Source organism: Periophthalmus magnuspinnatus, chromosome 3 (assembly GCF_009829125.3).
Source record: "Periophthalmus magnuspinnatus isolate fPerMag1 chromosome 3, fPerMag1.2.pri, whole genome shotgun sequence".
In the NCBI taxonomy this organism is placed as follows: domain Eukaryota; kingdom Metazoa; phylum Chordata; class Actinopteri; order Gobiiformes; family Gobiidae; genus Periophthalmus; species Periophthalmus magnuspinnatus.
Genome location: NC_047128.1, coordinates 14,033,844 through 14,056,259, shown reverse-complemented (window position 1 = coordinate 14,056,259; position 22,416 = coordinate 14,033,844). Strand labels below are relative to the sequence as shown.

The 22,416-nt window shown below is 39.0% G+C and overlaps 1 protein-coding gene across 1 annotated transcript; it reads right to left on the bottom strand.

Moving 5' to 3' along the window:
- Window positions 1-1,228: 1,228 nt before the first annotated feature.
- hacd3 (3-hydroxyacyl-CoA dehydratase 3) lies at window positions 1,229-22,118 on the bottom strand. The gene is made up of 11 exons (XM_033986286.2): window positions 21,890-22,118; window positions 19,911-19,953; window positions 18,499-18,572; window positions 17,414-17,578; window positions 16,774-16,825; window positions 16,592-16,702; window positions 13,200-13,327; window positions 9,962-10,074; window positions 9,068-9,174; window positions 7,392-7,523; window positions 1,229-3,451 (listed from the first exon to the last, which is right to left on the bottom strand). Exons 1-11 carry the CDS (start codon window positions 21,968-21,970, stop codon window positions 3,375-3,377), a joined length of 1,083 nt encoding a protein of 360 aa, XP_033842177.1. The 5' UTR covers window positions 21,971-22,118; the 3' UTR covers window positions 1,229-3,374.
- Window positions 22,119-22,416: the final 298 nt, after the last annotated feature.

Genomic DNA, 22,416 nt, shown 5'->3' with positions numbered 1-22,416 from the left:
GTTCTTCTCTCAAACTGAAAACACTGCGTTCCTCTTTGTGATGTCATTAAGTGGTGATACAGGAAATGCTCTACTGTGTTTTTAAACTCCATTCACCTTCACTAGAGTCATCTGAATATGTTCAATTTGAAGGTAGCTATTGTTTTAGCCTCATTGAAACTGCTTCACTCCTCGACACATCAGCAGATATTAGAGAATTTACTTTAAATCTCAACTGTACAAAAGGTTAAACATAAATATTCAAAAATAAAAGGAACAGCTGGAGGTTATTCTAGAGTACTGAAGAGTAAAACTTCTAAAAATTCACATTAAAACTACTAAATGACATCACAAGGTGGGACAGAGCATTTGGAGCTTTGGAGATACAGACAGACGAATAATGCAGGATTATTCAGATATGTGTGAATAGGGTATATTTTTCAATTCAGTTTGACTTTTTTACTTACTATGGGGGTACTAACTGCAAACACATAACATATTTAGATGACCATGTTACCTTTTATTGTTTTGAAAAGGCTATATTCATCAAAAACAAAATATTAACATGTTTTATAATAATTTTTGACACTCCCAGTCCACCCTCACTTTGCTCTCAGTGTTAAGTCGCTCCCCCTTCTGACCGCTATCACAACTCAATCAGCGTGCATCCCGCTCATGAAACTACTGCACATCACATCAAGTTTGTGAAGTTGTAGTGTACAGTTTTGTATCATATTTTTGCATATTTATAGAGAAGTTGTCGTGTGGGAGCATCAGGGATGTAGACTTGTGGGTGGAGCGTTGTACAGTATCTGACAGCTAAGAGTAAGGAGGCTTCAAACACGGCCTGGGAGAGATCATTAAAATACTCAAACATGCATGGATGATATCTAAAACCTCTTCAGAGAGGGTTTTTGATGAATTAAGCAAACTTTTTTTGTTTTTTTTGTTTGTTTGTTTTAAATCATTTTTCCATTTCAAGCTTTCTACCATGTTATAAGAGTGTTCCCTCTAAGTTAGGATGGGTTATGTTCTGAAAGTTGGTCATCTACTAGCCTTATTTCAACTTGTACCACAGAATAAAGATTAAACAAACAGTGAAAAATGTACCATTTTAGGCCTGTTGATGGTTACAGATGCTAACACATTACCATGGCAACCAGAGCTACGTGATTACTTCCATCCCTCTGGACTATCTGAGTGTCCCCTCAGGGCCACCGTACCAGCAGCACTCAAACACACAGACGCATTAGGAGATCTGACATTTATTCATTCATATCATAATAACAGGCTCAGGATATTGCCATAAATCACTTACAAACAAAATCCAAACAGAAAGACCAAAGGTGAAAAGGAAACTTAAGCTAAAAGCAACACTGAAAACACCACCTTAAAGGGCCTGTACCAGATTTTGTTTTATTTTGGGGAAAAAATACTAGTACAGGCTCCGTAAAAGTACCAGAAATTCCAAATGTTGCTTTCTGACAGATAGTTGTGGCAATAATAAACACTTTTGTTATTCAAAGTGCATATGTCATGTTAGACTCATTTCACCAACACACTTATCATTAGATTTAAGATTTGACTAAACATTTGCATCGTCTTTTCTGGCATTATAAAATTTTGATGAAGCTTATAATTTTACTTCCTGGTTGGACACAGGCTGCAGATGTGACACATGTAGAGGCAATTCCATAATTTATCTAGTACCTATGAGTCCTACCTGCCATACTGCAAAAAAGGCCCAAATCTTGTCAGTTATATTTATTTTTGAAATCATAACTATTGTGCAATAAGACAACACCTTTAGTTAAATGAAGGCTTGAACTGTCAGAAAAATGCCTTCCTTATGTCGAAATTGTCTGGATGGAGTTTTCTGTGACAGAGGCAGAGGGATTCTGTTTTACAACTCAGTGCTGCTTCCTGTATTTTTGTACTTTTCTTCTCAACTGTTCTTCTCAAACTGCTTCTTAAATAATGGAAAACTATGATAAATATTTGCAGCACAGATACTACCACACCAAAACAAGTCAGAATTAGAAAAACATGAAAACATGTCATATGCACTTTTACAATTTTTTGGAAATAAATATAATATATTTAAGGAAAATACAATTAAAAACACAAACGTTCAAACGGACAAATAATGTAAGTCCAGGCAAGTCAAGGACAAAGTTATTAGGTTTTTCTTTCAAAGTTTGGACAGTTTTTAAACTTGAAACTCCATGCGAGATCTGTGTAATCCTGTATGAGCGTATAAAAGAGAAATTTAATTCTGTCACTGGACAAAAAGTTGGAGTGAAGACGTTTGGCTGCTCATTCAAGACCCTTCTTCAGTTCTGGTCAGATTACTGGTGGGCACTGCCTTATATCTGTCTGAAGCGAGGAGCCAACTACACTGAAACTAACACACCTGTTTAGTTTAGTTTCAGAGAAGTTCGCTCCTTGGATGAGCAGCGTCTCCACTCGAACAACTTTTTGTCCAGTTGATAAGAGTTTAATTTTTTTAAATTCTCCGTACGATATTGACACTTTGCAGCTGATGTCAAAAACATTTCCTGGGTGTGTGATGTTAACTGTAGGCACCACTCCATCTAAGGGTTTGTTAGACTTAAATTTGAGCTTTGTTTTAACAAAGTCTGACAAGAAAGAGCTGGTTTAGTTAGAACTACAACAGGAGAGCTGATTTGTGCTGCTAAACAAGTCCCTCTTAAATAACATTACATTCCCAACCTAGCTAGCATTAGCATCAGTTATTCACTCACCTTTTTGGTTGAAAATAAAACACCTAAACAGTACTGTGAATGCTCGTATTGATCACAGGATCCTGATATTTAGGAGTTTAAATCCGTTTTGTATTTTTTCATCAGTTTTCACATGATCTTAAAAAAGATTTGACAGTGTTTGCTAATGTGTGCATAGTGTCACCATTGTAACTGCTGAACATTCCACCACAGACATACATGTAGAACACCCTCAGTATGTTGTCACTGCAAAGAATAAGTATTTCATGATATGTCACAGTATGATATTTATTGCGATATTTTGTAGAGGCTGACAAAATTGTGAATATACTTTTTCCTTTTAAATCTCAATTATGACAGAACCAAAGGCGAAGCATTTTAAAAGTGCTGAACTGCTATTTCTTCATGTAGTCTGCACTGAACCAGAGCAAAGGATCATGGTCTATGTAGTTCCTCAGTTTTTAGCCATTGCTGGACCATAACAATAAATTTAAGTTATAATTTGATATATTGCATATACTGATGATATGATATCACGATATTTGGGTTATTGTTACATCTCTAAAATGGAATGGATATTTCATTAGACTCATTTTAAATAAAAAAAAATAAAAAATCAACATTGCAGAGTTGGAGCAGAGCCTGAGAAAGTCAGAGCTGCTTCCTTTTTCTGGAACGATATCGTCGTCTCCTCTGTTTATACAAGTGACGGAAATTGGTGAAAAGACCTGAAAAAAACAAAACACAAAGTTGTTATTATCACACAACAATAGAATAAACCACAGCAGAACTAACCAGGGTCTGTTCACGATTGCCTTCAGCTAATGACTTTTTATTGTTTGTTGTTTTGTATATAGAATTTTTGTTGTCGTTTGTTGTTTTAACATTTACTGCACTTGAAAAGCACTTTGGTTCAGTTTTTGCTGTTGTAAAGTGCTATATAAATAAAGTTTGATTGATATGGGCCACAACGCTACTTCAGATATGGCCAGTTCATCATCATTTAAAAATGCTGGTACCCGATTTATTTTTCCTCGTGCGTTTGAGCAAAAATGTGTCTTGCCCCAGTACAGAGATATTGTATAAGCAGCTCTTGCGGTCAAAATAAATTTGCTGTGTAGTGTCTAATTACAAAGTGTTTTAATGTCTGATAATCAGGAAGTGTGTTCTTATGCTAGTTATTAGCACCTTTACCTTGACGACACAACTCTGTACTGGCCTCTGAGTAATCTGCTCTGCCAGCATGCTAGTTATTGTTAGCTTTACTGTGAGGTCTCTCAAAGTACTTAAAAACGAATCAAATTAGTTATTATGTTAAGACAGTAAAAAACAGGTACGGTGCCTTTAATAAGATACTATTATTTTAAGTTGAAAAATATTTTCTTTAGTTTCTTTATTATAATTGAAAATTAATTTGAGTTTGAAATTTAATATTGTGACATAGGGTTTGTCAAATGTATCAAAAAATCTGAAACTAATAGATACTAAAACTAGTATTGAAACTAGATACTCATTTGAGCAGGTATTGATACTAAAAAAGTCACATTCACAGGACAGAAATGAATGTTTCCTGAATATATTTAGAATGATCTTGAGCTGTATCAGAACAAGTACAAGACACATAGACTAGTATACTCTAGTCTATGTGGCCTTACGGAATCTACCTGGATGACTGAGGGATGACACAGATATAAGGCCAAGAAAAAATACAAAACTGAGTGACTAACTGATAGTAATGCTAGCTAGGTTGGGACTGTAATGATGTTTGAGAGGGACATGTTTAACAGCACAAATCAGGTCACCTGTTGTAGTTCTAACTAAACCAGCTCTTTATGGTCAGACTTTGTTTGTCTAACAAACCCTCAGCGTATGCTAGAGTATACTAGCATATGTGGCTTTATACTTAGTCTATTACAGCCACACAGACTAGGGATTACACAGATATAAGGCCACATGGGAATATACAAGAAAATACTATTATTTAATGTTGAAAATCTCATTCTATTGTCTAAAGAAAAAGTGTTTTTATCATTATGGTATCAGAATCAGTATTGAGTAGGCCTGTCATGATAATCCCTGTAGCAGTTTATTGTTCAAATGATCATTATTGGGGTCAATATTTATCATGTATACATTTTCTTACTAATGAGAAAGTTTTAGTTATTTTTTCTGCAATATGACAAGATTTGAGCCGATGAAGGTTGAATTATGAACTAAAATTATAAACTAATTGCAGCTATTTCATTTATTGCAGCTTATGTTTTTAACAATATTGCACTTTTTTGTGGATAATTCTGCTTTATGGTTTGGTTTCAATATTATAATTTACCATCTGCATTTAAAATGTATCGCAATTCTAAATTTGTTATCGTGACAGGTTTAGTATCGAGTATCGGGTCCATTTCCTAGTATTGAAATTGAGTTTTAGTATTTTGACAACACTATAAATGTGATACTTCTTTGCATACTTTCAAAAGACAAATCATCGGCCCCATAGACCCGGCTCATGCGAGTTTAGACTTGAGGACCCTTGGGGAGTCTTGTGTCTTGTCTTTGATGTGAGACACAGACAGGTGGTGTTGTCTCTGATGTGAGATACAGACAGGTGGTGTGGTCGATTCAGAGGACGGCTCCTTCACAAAAACTCAAACTCCTCATTTTAGACTTTAATAATCTAATCTCCTGTTTGTCCCTAATCCATGTGCCCTGCTCCATCTGTGCACCACCCGAGCACAACCACTGTGTAGGTACAGGAGGAGGGTACTGGAATTAGTCCTGGTTTAGCCTTGATTTAGTCCTGGTTTAGTCCTGGTTTAGTCCTGGTTTAGTCCTGGTTTAGTCCTGGTTTAGTCCTGGTTTAGCCCTGGTTTAGTCCTGGTTTAGCCCTGGTTTAGCCCTGGTTTAGCCCTGGTTTAGCCCTGGTTTAGCCCTGGTTTAGACCTGGTTTAGACCTGGTTTAGACCTGGTTTAGACCTGGTTTAGACCTGGTTTAGACCTGGTTTAGACCTGGTCCAGATTTGATGTGGTTCATCTCTGGTTTAGTCCTGGTTTAACCTTACTAGTTTATGCACACTACACAGGGCTCTACACAGGAACATTTGGGAAGTCCTGGTACTGTCCTGATATTAGGTTTTGGGAGCATGCAAAGTTGTGTGGATGCATTTCATATTCTCATGTATTTATGTAACTGTGATTTATTCCATACACTACAGGTTTGGTCCCTGGTTTGGTCCCTGGTTTGGTCCCTGGTTTGGTCCCTGGTTTGGTCCCTGGTTTGGTCCCTGGTTTGGTCCCTGGTTTGGTCCCTGGTTTGGTCCCTGTTACGGTCCCTGTTACGTCAGATTCTACTTTCTGCCTTTTGTATCAGACACAAAGCAGTCCAGATGTTTTGTTGGACTTAACCTTTGCCTCGTGCGTTTACATAAGCAGGTCTATGAACAAGGATTTAGACATTTCCCAAATGCTTTTTAACTGTAATGTCATTATAGCAGTTCCACTAATCGGGCAAAGTAATGCGTCATGCTTCTGAGACGTTGAGTGGGGGTTATTATTGTAAAGGCCCTGGAAGCTGTGCTTCATTTGTAAATTAGACGTTGCTGGAACAAGTGACATATGTGAGCATAGGTGCAACTGCCCATTTAACTCAGTTTGAAACAATATAAAGCCTATTTTATATACTTGTATGTCCATTCACTCTGACTCAAACCAACGCAGCACCTGCTGTTTAAGCCGATCCACGCATCTACAGGATGCCCTCCCGCATTGAGCCTGAGTGCACTGTACCAAAAAAGAAATTAGGCTGATTAGCCTGCTGTGTTTGTATCTGGGCCACTATCTAGAAATGTGTTACTTTCATCACACACTAACGCAAATAAATGACAAAATAATCTACAAAAAAATGCCCCCGTCGCTATTTGTTCAAATTAAAAATGAGCTCCATGCAGCCTTATTTACCCTGCAAATCATAGAATGCCCCCAGAGCAAGCATTAGTGATAGGCCTCTCCTGCACAGAGCTCAAAAGCATCAACATAGACACGAGGACTGTACAGTCAGCCACAACAACGCAGGGCAAACAGTGTCATTCAGCAGCAGACTCCAAAACTCTAAACAGTAGTGTATTTAACCAAACACACATCATATCATCATATCAGAACCAAACAAACATATGGCAGCACTTGTACAACTATAAAACCATAGGTGAACTGCCAAATAGTTAAAACTACTCTCCTGGCTCACGTCTTTGTAGCAATCTTTAAATTCCAAACACATAGGTCGCTTCTGCTGTCATCTTCTTTTTATTCCCATCACAAAAGATGAAAAATAATGACGTATATTCTCAAAATCCACAAGAATTGCCATGATTCCTCTGGGAAACAGCAGGTAGACCATTATGACACAGCATCTATCAGGTTACACCAATGAAATGTCAGGGAAGTCTGAAGCTTGCTTTATGCTTGAAGGACTCAAATAGTGGTCTTATACTTGTTCTGATACAGCTCAAGATCAGAAAGGTTCATTTCTGTCCTGTGAATGTGATTTTTTTGGAATCAATACCTGCTAAAATGAGCATCTAGTTTCAGTACTAGTTTTAGTATCGATTAGTATTTGATTTTCAATACTTTTAACAATTGTAGTTTAATTACTTTGACATGGAAAGTGTGTCTTACCCAGGAACATGAGGATGAGGTAGAGGCGCAGAGAGTAGGAGAAACTAAGCGAGCCTCCGAGGGACACAGGCAGTGGGAGAGCAAACATGCGGGTCTCATCGAACACAGCCAGAGACTGAACTACTGCCACAGCTGAGGAGAGGGACAGGGACAAAACTATTAGAATAAACATTTAAAACCATTGTAAACAGAGACTGCACCAAAAGCACCACTAAAGGAAAGTACAGGGACAAAACCAGAGCTGCATGATATGAGAAAAACATGAGATATTTGATCTATGTTATGCAGGGCTGGAGGCCTTTAGTCCTTTTGTCGACTAATACACATTTTGGTCAATTCAGACTAATCACTTTATTTAGATTATAACTTATCTGGGACAACAGCAGAAAGGAGAAGAGAGAGAGTGAGTCTGAAGATTTTGTATTTTTTGGTATTTATCTGTAAAAAGTCAGATTAAACTCATGATTCATAAGTTGAATCTTTATATAACTACATTGTTGCACAGTATATTTTCTGAATATATAGTAGTTTTTGCATGAACTTCCCCTGCAGGTGTGAGTGCAGTTTGAATCAGATACACAGAGATAGGGAAGAGTTTTGAGAGCTTTGGCCACGCCCTCTTTTCAGTCGACCAATTGATCTGCAGCACATGTCTTTACTCGATTACAGCCCTACTATTCTGTATTGCATGATGATACTATACTACTATAGTGCACAATGAGTTCAGTTCAATCAAAATAAAAAATGAACATGGCTTTGTTTACCCTACAAGTCAAACTGTGTAAAAGTAAAAACTTAAAAGAAACTAAACTAAGACCGACCTAATGTCTAATGTAGGATCTAATATAGCCAATTGGGAAAATCCTGGATTCAAATCTACCTTTTTTCCCATTTTACTTTCCAAAAACAGGGTTGTCGGGATATATTTATTTTCTTGTGGTACAGATTATTGCGTCAGCCAGTGTTGCGATATTGATAATTTTGCGCTATATACGGTGTAGCCCTAAACATTATAATACATATTTCAAAAATAAAAGTTAAATACAGCGTGAGATTTTTTTTTTTTCTAATTTAATTTCGTGACCTTCTTCTGCTTAGGTAACTGCCGTTGGGTACTTGATAACGTGATAACCTATCTTGTTGCTGCCCAGAAAATAGTCATGAATTATTAGTCAATTCTCTGAGAAAAGGAGAGTTATTAGATTAGTACCACCTACATCAAACACCTGTTCATAGCGCTATATGCAAGTCAATGAGGGCCTGGCACATAGGGCTGCAAGATTAACTGTAGTCAACCGAAATTACAATTTAAAATGGATGCAATTAGCAAATCACAAAGGCTGCACACAAGGCCTCCACAAACAACAAGAACTCCTTTCTTATTCTGCATTCAAAAGACTAACGCTGTAGTTTAGATCTATACAAACATGCTCTGAAATGTGATTCTTGTATTAGTTCTTCATTTCAGATTTCAGTCTTTTTGTCAGTTCTGGACGTGTTTAAAATGTGAACTTTGAACAGAATCCTATTATCAAAACATAAGTCACATATTTAATAAATCAAGATGTTTGTCAAAAACAGTAATTAGATGTTTTTTCACAAATAGTTCAGCCCTAGTGGCACATCCTTCCCACATCCTTCTACAAAAACATAAGGATGATTAAAGCGAATCTGACCTTCAGCAATGGTGCCCAGAGGATACAGAGGGATCCACAGACTGTACCGAAGCCACGTTAGCAACTTCCACTCTGTGCCAATGCAGCCCAGCATGTAGAATGGATATCTGCAGGAAGAATATGGGATAAAGAGACAGATCAGAATTCTATGGTGAAATTTACTGTTTAACTGTCAGACTGCAGATGTGTTGACCTGGTTCATGGTCAATATATCTGTAATTACTGGACCTATATAAATGAAACAAACACTGGCATCATCTTTTCTGTGAGTGACTCTGTTTACATGCACACCAAAACCAAATTATCTGATTTCTCAACCTTGAAATTACTTTGAAATAATGCAAAATTGACTCTTGTGAACTTTAAGTCATGTTATACTGCTGTTACCTCCTCAGAAACATACCTGGAGCTGTGTTTTGTTTCATTCACACATGTCTGAGTAACCCATTAATATTAGTCTGTCTACATCTCCAAAGCTCAAAATGCTCTGTTTCACCTTCTGATGTTATGAAATGGACATTTTCAAGTTAACAGATCCCGTTTACCTTTACTTTAGTAGTGATTGGCAATTCTAGGGCGAAAGTTATCTAAATGATTCTAGTGACGTTGTATGGAGTTTAAAACACAGTGGAACACATTACCACATGACATCACATGGTGGAACAGAGCGTTCTCAGTTTGAGTGAAGAACACAGCCTAAATATGAAGGGTTTGAGTGTTAACCATGTGTGAATGAACCAAAATACAACTGCGTGTATGTTTTTGATGAGGTAACAGCATTAAAACGAGGTTTAAAGCTCACAAGAGTCCATTTTGCGTAATATAGGACTTTCTGTTTGTTCGGTGGTGCTGATGCATTTTCTACTAGTGTTTATAATAGAACAAATGTGAAACCTGAAGATTTCGATGCAGCTCCAGAAGTAAAAGACGAAGAACACCACAGCCTTGTTCTGCATCTCCTCCACACAGCCGAAGATCACGAACAAGATCACGTTTCTCCCCGTCACCTGAGACCAAAACATAACTGTTATAAATGAAAAAGTGATTTACCATTAATGCACAAGTTAGTTGGGTCTCCAAGCACAAAGTGATCTGATGGGTAACGTTTATGATCTAGAATGTGATGAAGGCTTCTGGCATTCATCGAAAACAGAGTTTTATGCAGAATAAAACAGGTATATGAATGTCAAAGCTCTAAAAAAAAAAAAAAAAGCTGCTACAGTTTAATGAGAAATATAAAAGTCTACAACTCTACTTGATTTTCTTGTTTTAAATAAACTAAATATTTAGCGGACAATAGAAAACCAATTAACAGTTAAAGTTAAACAACAAGGAAACTGCACACACACTCATTCATCAATGATACAGACTCTGGATCAGACAACTGATGAACTGAACTATTCTCTCCTTAATTCACATGTTTCTGAGCGTGTGTTGAGGAGATTAATTGTTGTTGGGAGGTAACAACAGTTCCATGGACAAAAATGACACAATAAAAAGCAGCATAAGCATAAGAAACACATTTAATCTGTTGTGCTGCTCATAGTTCTGCCTCAATGCCACTCAGTCAGAATGATGAGGAGCATTTCAAAATCTGCAGATGTACAACAAATATTAAGGTTCACGCACACTCACACTGTATTTGCGATCTGTTATACTTTATTTATAATTTTGTCAAAAAAATTGCAACTCTGTTTTGCCAAGACCCTATTTTTTTCACAAAGCATAACTACATTTGGGGGAAATGGTGCCTCCCTAATACATCAACAGAAAGTAAAAGAAAAGCCGGATGTGTTTTTGTTATAATTTCAGTTCTAAATTCACTTTGTCTTGTCAAAAGTCTGTTTTTTAGACCTGGCAGCTCAGGAAAACACTGTTTAAATAAGTGGGTTGCCATAGTTGCAATAAAATGTTACGCCCCGCCTCCAGATGAAATGCTGAGTTTTTAGGGAGTTGCTTGATTGGTCTGGTGGTCCTAGTATTCACCCTCCATGCAGTTTTATTGGTTAAACGCCCTATATTATGCAAAATGGATCCTTGTGGGTAGACGCAAACCTTGCTTGCTCCTGCCGCTTCCTTCTTTCTTTTGTTTTTTAATCATTTTACCTCTTTCAGTGCAGGAAGATTTGTTTAGTTATGATTTTCTTTTAAGTAAACCAAGACTTTTAAATATTTTTTTTTACATTTTTTTACTAAATTTCTGACGAGCCAACGACGTGAACGATGTCGGAACTATCAACAAATTAATGAGCTACAAGCAAAGATATTCGTTTTATAATCTGAAAAATGACTTCTCCGGATGCTCCCTGTGACTTCCAGTGGTAAGTAGCACAGTTACTTTCAGGGAAGAGGGTGAAAAACTGCTACGTTCAACTTAAACCTGCGTGATACTGTGTCTTTTCCAAAACTTTGTAAAGATAAGAATGCCAAGCCAACGCAACAAGTGATAAAAGAAAATGCTAATATAGTTACATTACCCAAAATACAGCTTACAAACTGTTTTTTACCACACATATTTGTCACATATTAATGTTGATGTTAACATACAAACGGAAAATAGATTTTGGTCAGAAAACAAGAACAATGAAGTTGGCAAAAGAGCACAGACAAACAGGCGATCTGTGCCAAAAGTCAAGGTCAGAGATACGCTGCTGTTAGGAGACGGTGCTATCAGAGATGTGAGCCACAGAGCAATGCAACCATGCTCTTGCAATGTTTCTGAAATTACAAAACTCCTGCCAAAAGTTTTGTTAACACACTGAGGAGTTAAACAGCTGATTATGCACCTGGGTGTAGCTGACACCACAATGGAACAGAATGAAATCTTAAAAAGGAATTTCATTAAATTATTCGAGGAGTTTGATAAAGTGGAGGCTAAGACATTTATCAGAGGATCTCTTCATAGCATAGATAGAAGAAAGATGAGCAAATTTTCCTGGCTGTTTCAGCTGAACACATGGCTGTTCAACATGTGTGCGGTCAGAGGATTGCACTACATTGAGAACTTTAATCTATTTTGGAAATGAGACGACCTGTTCAAGTAAAAATGGCCCACACCTGAGCGATGGCAAAAAAAGAAAAAAAACATGCAGTTTCAAATTAATTAAAAAGCTGAACTTAAATTTTCCATGTAGCAAACAAAAAAAAAGGGCCTTCATCCTTATATTTGCCTTTGGGCTTATCTTGAGTGACGAAAAATAATAAACTATTGTGATCTTGAAATATTAAAATAAAATTATAATCTTCCAATTTAGAACTACAATTTAAAAAAAGAACTAACGCAATTAAAATACACTTCAATTAAATATTTTTATTTATTTTCCAAGGCCACACAGTTTAAGGATACAAGAGCTGCATGCGGCTCTGGAGTCGCGGGTTGCCCAACCCTGACCTAGACACTGACTCACTTTGCACCTGTAACTGACAAAACTGTCCAAGAGATCGTCACCAGTCTGAGTTCATCTACTTGCTGCCTCGATGTGTTACCCACCAAATTTCAACATGTCACTTCAAGCTGGAGTATTCCCAAGAGCTTTGAAAACTGCTCACTGGCCTCTCCAAAAGAGTGTTAAGACAGCTGCAGTACATCCAGAACGCTGCTGCTTGGGTCCTGACTAGGATGTACAAGCACATAAGTCCTGTGCTCAGGTCTAGACTTTAAAGCAGCTCAGCTTGTACACAAGTCTCTCCATGGCCTAGCACCAAGGTACATATCTGACATGTTAGTGCCATATGAACCATCTCACACTCTGATGACTTCAGGGACAGGCCTCCTGCTGGTGCCCAGAGTTTGAGTAACCCTTCATTATTAGTCTTTCTACATCTCCAAAGCTCAAAACGCTCTGTTCCACCTTGTGGTAGTGGCAGTATTCAAGTTAACACCTATCCTTTATCTTTAGTTCAGGAGAGATTGGAAATTCCAGGGCTGAAATCTCCAAAGGATTCTAGTGAAAGTATATGGAGTTTAAAAACACAGTGGAGCACTTCCTGTATTACCACATGACATTACAAGGAGCAACAGAGTGGAGAAAGAAGAACTCAGCGTAAATATGCCGCGTTTATGTGTTAAACATGTGTAAATGAAACAAAAAATAACAGATCAGACGTACATGCTCTGAGCCCGAGGCAGTACCTGGATGAGAGCAGGGATGAAGCCGGTCCGGACCAGGCCAAGTAAAGGGTTCACCACCTCCAGCACAGCCATCATCTGACAGAAGTACATCATGTCTGCAGTGGTGTGGAACGTGTCGTAGAAAGAGTCTGAAAACCACAACAAAAGTGCATTATTAATACTTTGTGTTAAATTAAAGCTCAAATTAAAGTCTGAGTTTAGTCTAAGTTACAATCTAACCAAAAAGAACTTACTTAGCTGGAACTACAGTGCTGTGAAAAAGTATTTGCCCCCTTCCTGATTTCTTACTTTTTTGCATGTCTATCACACTTAACTGTTTCAGATCAAACTAATTTAAATGTTAAACAAATATAACCCAAATAAACATAAAATGCAGTCTTTCTGCAATTAATTTATTTGCTGAGAAAAATACTACCCAAACCGACATGACCCTGTGTGAAAAAATAAAAGATTTGGTAACTGTGGTTTATCATATTATTGTGAAAAGCTCAGTTCAGTTTCATAGCAACACCCAGGCTTGATTCCTGCCAGACCTTTCAAATCAAGAAATCACTTGAATAGAACCTGTCTGACAAGATGAAGTCAGCCATATTGAACCAAAGACATTCAGGAGCAGATAAGAGTAATTGACATGTCTCCACAACCACAGTGAGAGCCATTATCCACAAACCTTCCCAGGAGTGGGTAGCCTCCAACAGTTATCCCAAGAGCACAGCGACGACTGAGACCTCCAAGAGATCACAAAGGAAGCCAGAACATCTAAACAACTCCAGGCCTCATTTGCCTCAGTAAAGGACAGCGTTCATGACTCAACCATAAGAGAGAGACTAGGCAAAAATGACATGTATGGCAGAGTTCCAAGGTGAAAGCTACTGCTGACAAAAAAGAACATAAAGGCTTGACTCACTTTTGCCAAAAAAAAAAACAAAAAACATCTTGATGATCCCCAAATACTATGGGGAAAGATTCTGTGAACTGATTAAACAAAAGTTGAACTTTTGCAAAGGAGCACATCCCATTACATATGGTGTAAAATGAACACAGAATCTGATAAAAAGGACATCATGTCAGCTGTGGAAAGTGGTGGTCGTGTCATGGTTTGGGGCTTTGCTGCTTCAGGACCTGCACAACTTGCTGTGATTGAAGGAACCATGAACTCTGTTCTCTACCAACAAATCCTGAAGGAGAATGTCCAGGCCATCAGTTTGTGACCTCAAGCTGAAGCATACTTGGGTTCTGCAGCAAGACAATGATCCAAAGCACACCAGCAAGTTCACTTCTGAATGGCTTCAAAAACGAAAAAAACAAAATGAGGGTTTTCGAGTGGCCAAGTCAAAGTCCAGACCTGAACCCAACAGAGATGCTGTGGCATGACCTTAAAAAGGTGGTTCGTGCTTGGAAACCCTCCAATGTGGCTGATTTAACACAATTCTGTAAAGAAGAGTGGGCCAAAATTTCTCCACAGTGATGTGAAAGACTCATTGCCAGTTATCACAAACGCTTGACTGCAGTTGTTGCTGCTGAGGGCAGTTCAACCAGTTATTAGGTTTAAGGGACAATTACTTTTTCATATTTTATTTATTTTTTTATTTTTTTATTTTAATTAGGACAGTGCATATTAATCAACATGTCAACAAACAGCATCAATGTAAATATGCCGGAATTAGCACAATAGCTACTTTACACCCGTTGTCCTAAGGCAGGTCAAAAACAGGAAATTTAAAGAAACACAGACAAACCAAAAGTGCACATAGACATGACAACAAGTGAACCACAATAGACCATATTCCGAGTTTAAGATGTCCCAGGAAAAAAATAAAAATAATAAAAAAAAAATAATAATAATAATAATAATAATAATAATAATAAAATCTACATGTGTGAGCATGTTTGATTATATTATGGGCCATGTAGGTTCAGATGGCTTTTTTCCCAGCACTTAAAACTGCATTTTGTTTGTACTTGTGAGTTATCTTTGTCTAGTATTTAAGTTTCCTTGATCTGAAATGGCTAAGAGTGACAAAAGGTGCAAAAAAGTAAGAAATCGTAAGAGGGCAACTACTTTTTTCACAGCACTGTACAACACATAAGCTGATTGCCATCATAGAGATACATGTAGAACATCTCCAGCATGATGTCACTGCAAAGTATCAATTAACTATACAGTGGTCCCTCGCTATATCACAGTTCACCTTTTGCGGCCTCGCTGTTTCGCAGATTTTTTTTTTTTTTGTGGAATTTTGCCTTCTTTTTTTTTTTTTTACAGAGTATGAACATTCATTGTGTTCTCTGTCCTGACTGGCTAAGGGACTGTAGACCATTATCCATCAGTCTCCTTTGTGCCGTGTCTCCTGTACAGCTCAGAATGAGTTCAGCCAAATTTACATAAAAGTTCGATCGCAGTGTGACCCTGAAGTGCTGTATATTTGCAAGTTTTCTTCCCGACAAAACCCACAATGTTGATGAAACATTCTGCACCGACAGATTTCAGAAACGCTTTGGACTTAAGTGTATCTCTGCAGATACTGCTGGAGCAGAGGCACGTGAACAACACTTTTACAGTGTAAAGATCATTGAGGAAGGGGGATATAATATACGAAGGTTTGAACTTTTGAGAGTGTTTAAACAAGAGAGAAATGTAAGAAAAGTGTATAAAGTGTGTGGTGAGGGGTTTTACAGCCTTGAAACATATATACTAATTGTAAAAACTAAAGCTGACTACTTCGCAGATTTTGCTTATTGCGGGCTATTTTTAGAACGTTACCTCCACGATAAACAAGGCGACAAACAAGGGACCACTGTATACGTCAATGTTTCTTTACACCCTGTATGTGAAATAATGACTAATATGAAATATTTTAACGTGCACTATGGAACATTTCTGTTGGAGCATTTTTTTCTGCTTATCTCCATGGAGATGTTACTTCTGTGCCTGAAATGTTCCACAATATGGCATTTAAGTAGCTGCACCCAATGTATTAAAGCAAAAGGTGCCTTGCACCAGTACAGATATATTGCACAAACAGCTTTTGAGGGCAAAATATGTCCACTGTGTACTGTCTACACATTTTGTTTTTCATTTGTACCAAAATTACTATGCAACGCTGCTGAATCCTACGTGTATGACTCATTAAGTACAAAGCAGCAGGCGTGTACAAGTGGCAGTGATAATGCGAGCTGATTGGCAAAATGGCGACTTGAAAATAAGGTATTGAAGATTACTTAAACATGCACAAATCACTCCGAACACACCTTCAGAGAGTAAATGAGACGGAAACTATTATAACATAAAAGTGCTAAAAAGTCGATTTTTCAGAAAAAGTCTTTAGATTGGAGTATTTACACAGCCTGCTTGTCTTGGTTGTCTCTCTCACACTTTTGTGTTTACAGACCTTGCCCGAGGATGCAGAGGCGGACGGTCATGTTGACGAAGATCCAGGAGAAGCCCAAAAACTGCACCAGATTATACATGAAGAGGTACCCACGCTTCACACCCAGGAACGCTGTGGGAGAAAACATTTAGATCTACAACACTAATACAAACCAGGTAATCTCCCAGACTGTTGTGACTCACGGTCTTTGCGCACTCTGGACTCCACACTGATGCTGCTGATCTTCTCCTCCTCCTGAAACAATCATTTTACACATTTAAACCAACAGTCAGTTGTTTTGACACACTTTTTCATTCATCTTTCTTCTTTACTTCCATGATTATTTCCATTCCACTGAAGGAATTAAAACTATGAATGACACATATGGAATGCAGTAAACAAAAAAAGTCAAAATAACTTGTTTTAGATGTTACATTTTAAAAAATAGCCACCCTTTGCTTTGAACCCTGATTTACACTCTTTTTATTTCTTGACCCTAGCTGTGAAGTGAAAACCATTTCAGGAGACTTCAACCGCTCATTGAGAGAAGGACAAGGGTTTGCAGCACTGCCAACAAAGCAAAAGGTGGGTTGAGTGCCTTTCATGACACCCACACATTATTCATTGACTCCCTATTTCCTGATAACAAAGGTTTCCACTGGTCTCCCTTCCAAGTACTAACCAGACCCAGGGGGTATCTGACCTGCAGAGATACAAGAGGATGGGAGGGCATCTGACACACAGGGATACAGGAGGATGGGAGGGCATCTGACACACAGGGATACAGGAGGAGGGGGGGGGGGATCTGAGACACAGGGACAGGAGGCTGAGAGGGCATGTGACCTTCTTCTTGAGCTCCATCTCGGCGTCGCTCTCGTCCATCCAGCGGTCAAAGTCTGGGGCGAGGAACAGTGGTCTCTTCTCCTGCAGTGTGAGCCTGTCCCACCAGTGCTCCGCCTGTTTAGACACTCTGATGTCCACCTGCCGCTGTGTTGACCGGTGGTGCACCTGACAACACATAGGTCAAAAGGTCAAAACATCTGTCATCACATCTGTATCAAAATATATTTAAGATCTGGAGAAAAAAAAAACTATCATTCTATAATCCTAAAGTGCGTGTGACATGTTAGAGTCATTACGCATTACTCAGCATTATATTTGAGATTTTTCTAGAAAAAGTAGTTATTAATAGTTTTTAAATTGTGATCAAATTTATAATTTTACTTCCTGGATGCACAATGGCTATTTTTTTTTCCCCCAATACAGTTATTCATTGGTGGGTATGCTCGCAATTATTAATCTTTGACAAAATATTTTTCACAATCAGGTTAAGGTTAGGGTAAGGTTCAGAGACAGGTTAGCTTACTGAGTCTTGGCAGATCTGCGTTGGGAGAAAAATTATGCGGGCAGTACATACGTAGGTAATTCCATAACTGTTACCTACCAACCATAATGTAAACAAAGGTCAAAGCTTGCACAATAGTTAAGATTAGACTAATAAAAATTAATGATAACACCTTTATATTATTAAACTGACAGAAAAATGGCTTCTTTGTGCGTAAATTGTGTTTGCATTTTGGATAAAGTTGTCAGTGTTGATGACAGAGGCGGAGAGATTCTATTTAAGAACTCAGTGCTACTTCCTTTATTTTGTACTTCTCAACTTTTATAATTAACTGATGTAAAACTATGATAAATACTGACATAAGGCATTATCCCACTAAACCAATAATGATAATTAGAAAAACATTAAAACCTGTCATATGGACTTTAGTTACTCCTGACCATACCTAATTTAGACACAGTGAAAATATGCAAATTTCACCCACAAAGGCCAGTATATAAAATTAAGATCTTGATACGATGAGGAAAGAGCGCTAACCACTTAAAGCTGATCTGGGGATTGAACCCTCAACCTGACGTCTTACCTCTGGTTTGACAGGCTCTCTGAACTGCAGACTGAACTCGTAATCATTCTCTCCTTTGGCTCCGTGGCCCTGAGCTGAAAAAAAAAAAAAAAGACAGACACTTTTTTTATTACTATAATTTAACAGGGCTGCACTAGGATTCTCAGGATAATACAATTTCAAAGTTCAATACTAAGCAATATGCTCAATAGTCAATACTTATTCCAAAGCCATAATGATAATAAAAACACTATTTAGAGAATACAATGTGATTTTCAACATTAAATGGTAGTCTTTTATATTCCTATGTGGCCTTATATCTGTCGTCCAGGTACGTTCCATAGTGGTCCATGGGTGTGTACTAGTCTCTGTGTCTTATACTTGTTCTGATACAGCTCAAGATCATTCTAAAGCTGTTCAGGAAAGGTTCATTTCTGTCCTGTGAATGTGACTTTGTAGTATGAATATTAAGATTTTGCCGATACGATACATAGGCCGCGATACGATACATATCTCAATACAGTACTTTTTTGATTCGATACAATATATTTCAAATCAATTCGATATGATTCAGTAAAAAATTCTTTCGTAAAGCCTTTCGTAACCCTTAATGATCAACCCCACGTTCACAAAAAATAAACATTAATGGTGCGTTTATCTTCTGTTTAGTAAAGATGGATGAACATAACCAAGTGCATTGTGTTTAGTGCATTTTGCTAACTAGAAGCACACATCAAACTGTTCCATTGGTCAATATTCCTCATCCACAGCTTACATTTACATTTAACCAGCAACGTGTGCAGTATAATGGCTGTGAAGGATCACGACATATCGACTAAATAATGACTGTGATAAACCACTTTGTTAAACCACCATCTGCGCAAAGTTAATATAAAAGAAACCTATTTTAATAATCAAAACAGGGAATCAAATGTCAAATGTATTGCATGAACAATAGGACTAGGGCAGAATAATTTGGTAAAATATAGAAAAAAAAAATCCATTCAGCAGCCCACGATATCGATACTGTATCTTTAAATTAAACAATATGATATAATGAAATTTCAATATTTTTGCACACCCCTAATGGATATTAGCTTGATGTCCAATTTCTGTTTTTACAACCCTAAACGGCACACTTTCATACAGTAATCAAACCAAAGCATGTACCCCAGAGCAAAACTTGAATACGGTATCTCACACTTGATCCTGGCTTAGTCTCTGTAAAAGTTCTTAGATTTTGTTACACTGACATTAAATGTTTATTTGTGCCCTTTAAGTGTTTGTGGACAGCAGCAGGAAGTGAGAAGAGGGCGGGGGTCACAGCTCTAACCACTCATACGTAGCCAGTCTTAAAATGCTAATATTAAGTCATATTGTGCTTGTGTCTGCGATACAGTTATAATGTTTAGTTTGGCTGTAAAACACCAGACCTCTGAACTGCAGGGTGTTCTCCTCCACACTGATGCGCAGGTTCTGAAATAAACACAAACATAAAAAGGTAGGCAAAAATCTAGAACTGTGTGTCCGATGCCTTCCCATTCAACTACATCCCTGTATGTCAGATGCCCTCCCATCCTCCTGTGTCCCTGTAGTGTTAGACTGAGATAGGGCAGGTCAAGTGTCTCAAGTTACTCTGCAGATGTTGTGGTGTGTCAGATGCCCTTGCAGATGTTGTGGTGTGATTGGAGAAATACAATGGGAGAATGGACCTTGTCACTGATAAAAATCAAGGGAAAAAACATTTGTGGATTTGACTTTTGGAGATTGGAAATATACCAGAGAATAACACAGAATACTCCATTGTCTCCTAAACCCATAATTACAGGTAGAACTTCTCTGCTCCTCCGTGGTCCCAGTCTGTTGCCCTCATTAAAAATGCATGCTTTCCATGGCTAAGTGCGGGTCTCCATAGTACACACCTGTCAGCTGCAGTGCCTTAGAAGTGAATAGACAATGGGCTGGTTGAGTTGTGCTACACCCCCGCACAGACAAAAGCTCACTGTTACGCCTCTGTGTGCTTAATACATATACACTGTAAATGTGTCTCGCTATGCAAATAAAATGTGAAAGCAGGAGCAGAGCCAGAGGAGCAGAGCCAGAGGAGCAGAGCCAGAGGAGCAGGGCCAGAGGAGCAGGGCCAGAGGAGCAGACAGATGTAGAGCCAGAGGAGCAGGGCCAGAGGAGCAGACAGGTGTAGAGCCAGAGGAGCAGAGCCAGAGGAGCAGAGCCAGAGGAGCAGAGCCAGAGGAGCAGAGCCAGAGGAGCAGAGCCAGAGGAGCAGAGCCAAAGGGACAGACAGGAGCAGAGCCAGAGGAGTAGACCCAGAGGAGTAGACAGGGGCAGAGCCAGAGGGGCAGAGCCAGAGGAGCAGAGCCAGAGGAGCAGAGCCAGAGGAGCAGAGCCAGAGGAGCAGAGCCAGAGGAGCAGGGCCAGAGGAGCAGGGCCAGAGGAGCAGGGCCAGAGGAGCAGGGCCAGAGGAGCAGGGCCAGAGGAGCAGACAGATGTAGAGCCAGAGGAGCAGGGCCAGAGGAGCAGACAGGTGTAGAGCCAGAGGAGCAGAGCCAAAGGAGCAGAGCCAGAGGAGCAGAGCCAAAGGGACAGACAGGAGCAGGGACAGACAGGAGCAGGGACAGACAGGAGCAGGGACAGACAGGAGCAGGGACAGACAGGAGCAGGGACAGACAGGAGCAGAGCCAGAGGGGCAGAGCCAGAGGGGCAGAGCCAGAGGGGCAGAGCCAGAGGGGCAGAGCCAGAGGGGCAGAGCCAGAGGGGCAGAGCCAGAGGGGCAGAGCCAGAGGGGCAGAGCCAGAGGGGCAGAGCCAGAGGGGCAGAGCCAGAGGGGCAGAGCCAGAGGGGCAACAGTCATTGTGTTTCCATATTAAAAAGTAAATGGCTTTCATACTAATTTCATAAAACATATGAACATAAACAATACTTACTTTTAATTATTGCCATTTTACACTAAACTATAGCTACATTTCTTTGCCCATAATCTTATGTCTGCTCCAAACCACATGTTTTACTGATAGAGGACTGGCTGTAGACCTCCCCACCCGAGCTGATAATTAACCATTAGACACGACTGACTATTTGATGAATGGCAGTACTTTTTCTCTTAATCTTTACTTAACGATTTCTCAAAGATTTACGAACAACTGAGCGACATATGATGAATTGGTGCCATGTTTTATTCATTATTCATTAAAACTCTGCAGTACCAGGCTAAGCTAATACTGCTCCCCATTGAAACGCACGCGATGAACTTTAACCCCTTTCTTTTGGTTTAAAGCTAATTTATGCTCAAAAAATTGTACGTGAATACATTTTTTCTACATTTGTGATTGATAGTAGTAAATACGATGAGAAAACCGCTGAAATATCCCGTTTGATCCGGTTTCTGTCCGGGTACCTTGGCATCGCAGAGCTCCACCCGCAGGAAGATCTCTCCGCGGCGCTGGGCCCAGTACACATGCGGGGTGAGGAGCTGCATCTTCGGCCTCAGGTTCACGGGAGGGTCGGTCTACATGCCCCGAAGGAAACGCGCAAAATCCGGTCAAAACTGCGCTACACCGGCGAAAAAGGAAGACACTCTCCTCAGCTGGTGCAGAGGCCGCCCACCAAGCAATAACACCGGAACTTCCGGGGTGCGCGGGAGTGTCACAATAAGAGCCCTACACAATTCTTCTTCACAATTCTTCAAAAATACTCATTATTTTAGTGTTTTAGTTTGATATACATTAATCATTAATCAGTCAATTTTCTGTTTATCTATTAGTTCATTAATGATTAATGAACTAATACATAAAAAAATGACTGAAATAAAAATAGTCACAGTACAATCATATTCTTTTGTGTTCAGGAGTCTAACCTACAACCTCCTTACTGAGAGGAGACAGGATAACCACTCTGCCGCAGTAGGGGCAAGACCCAATAGCC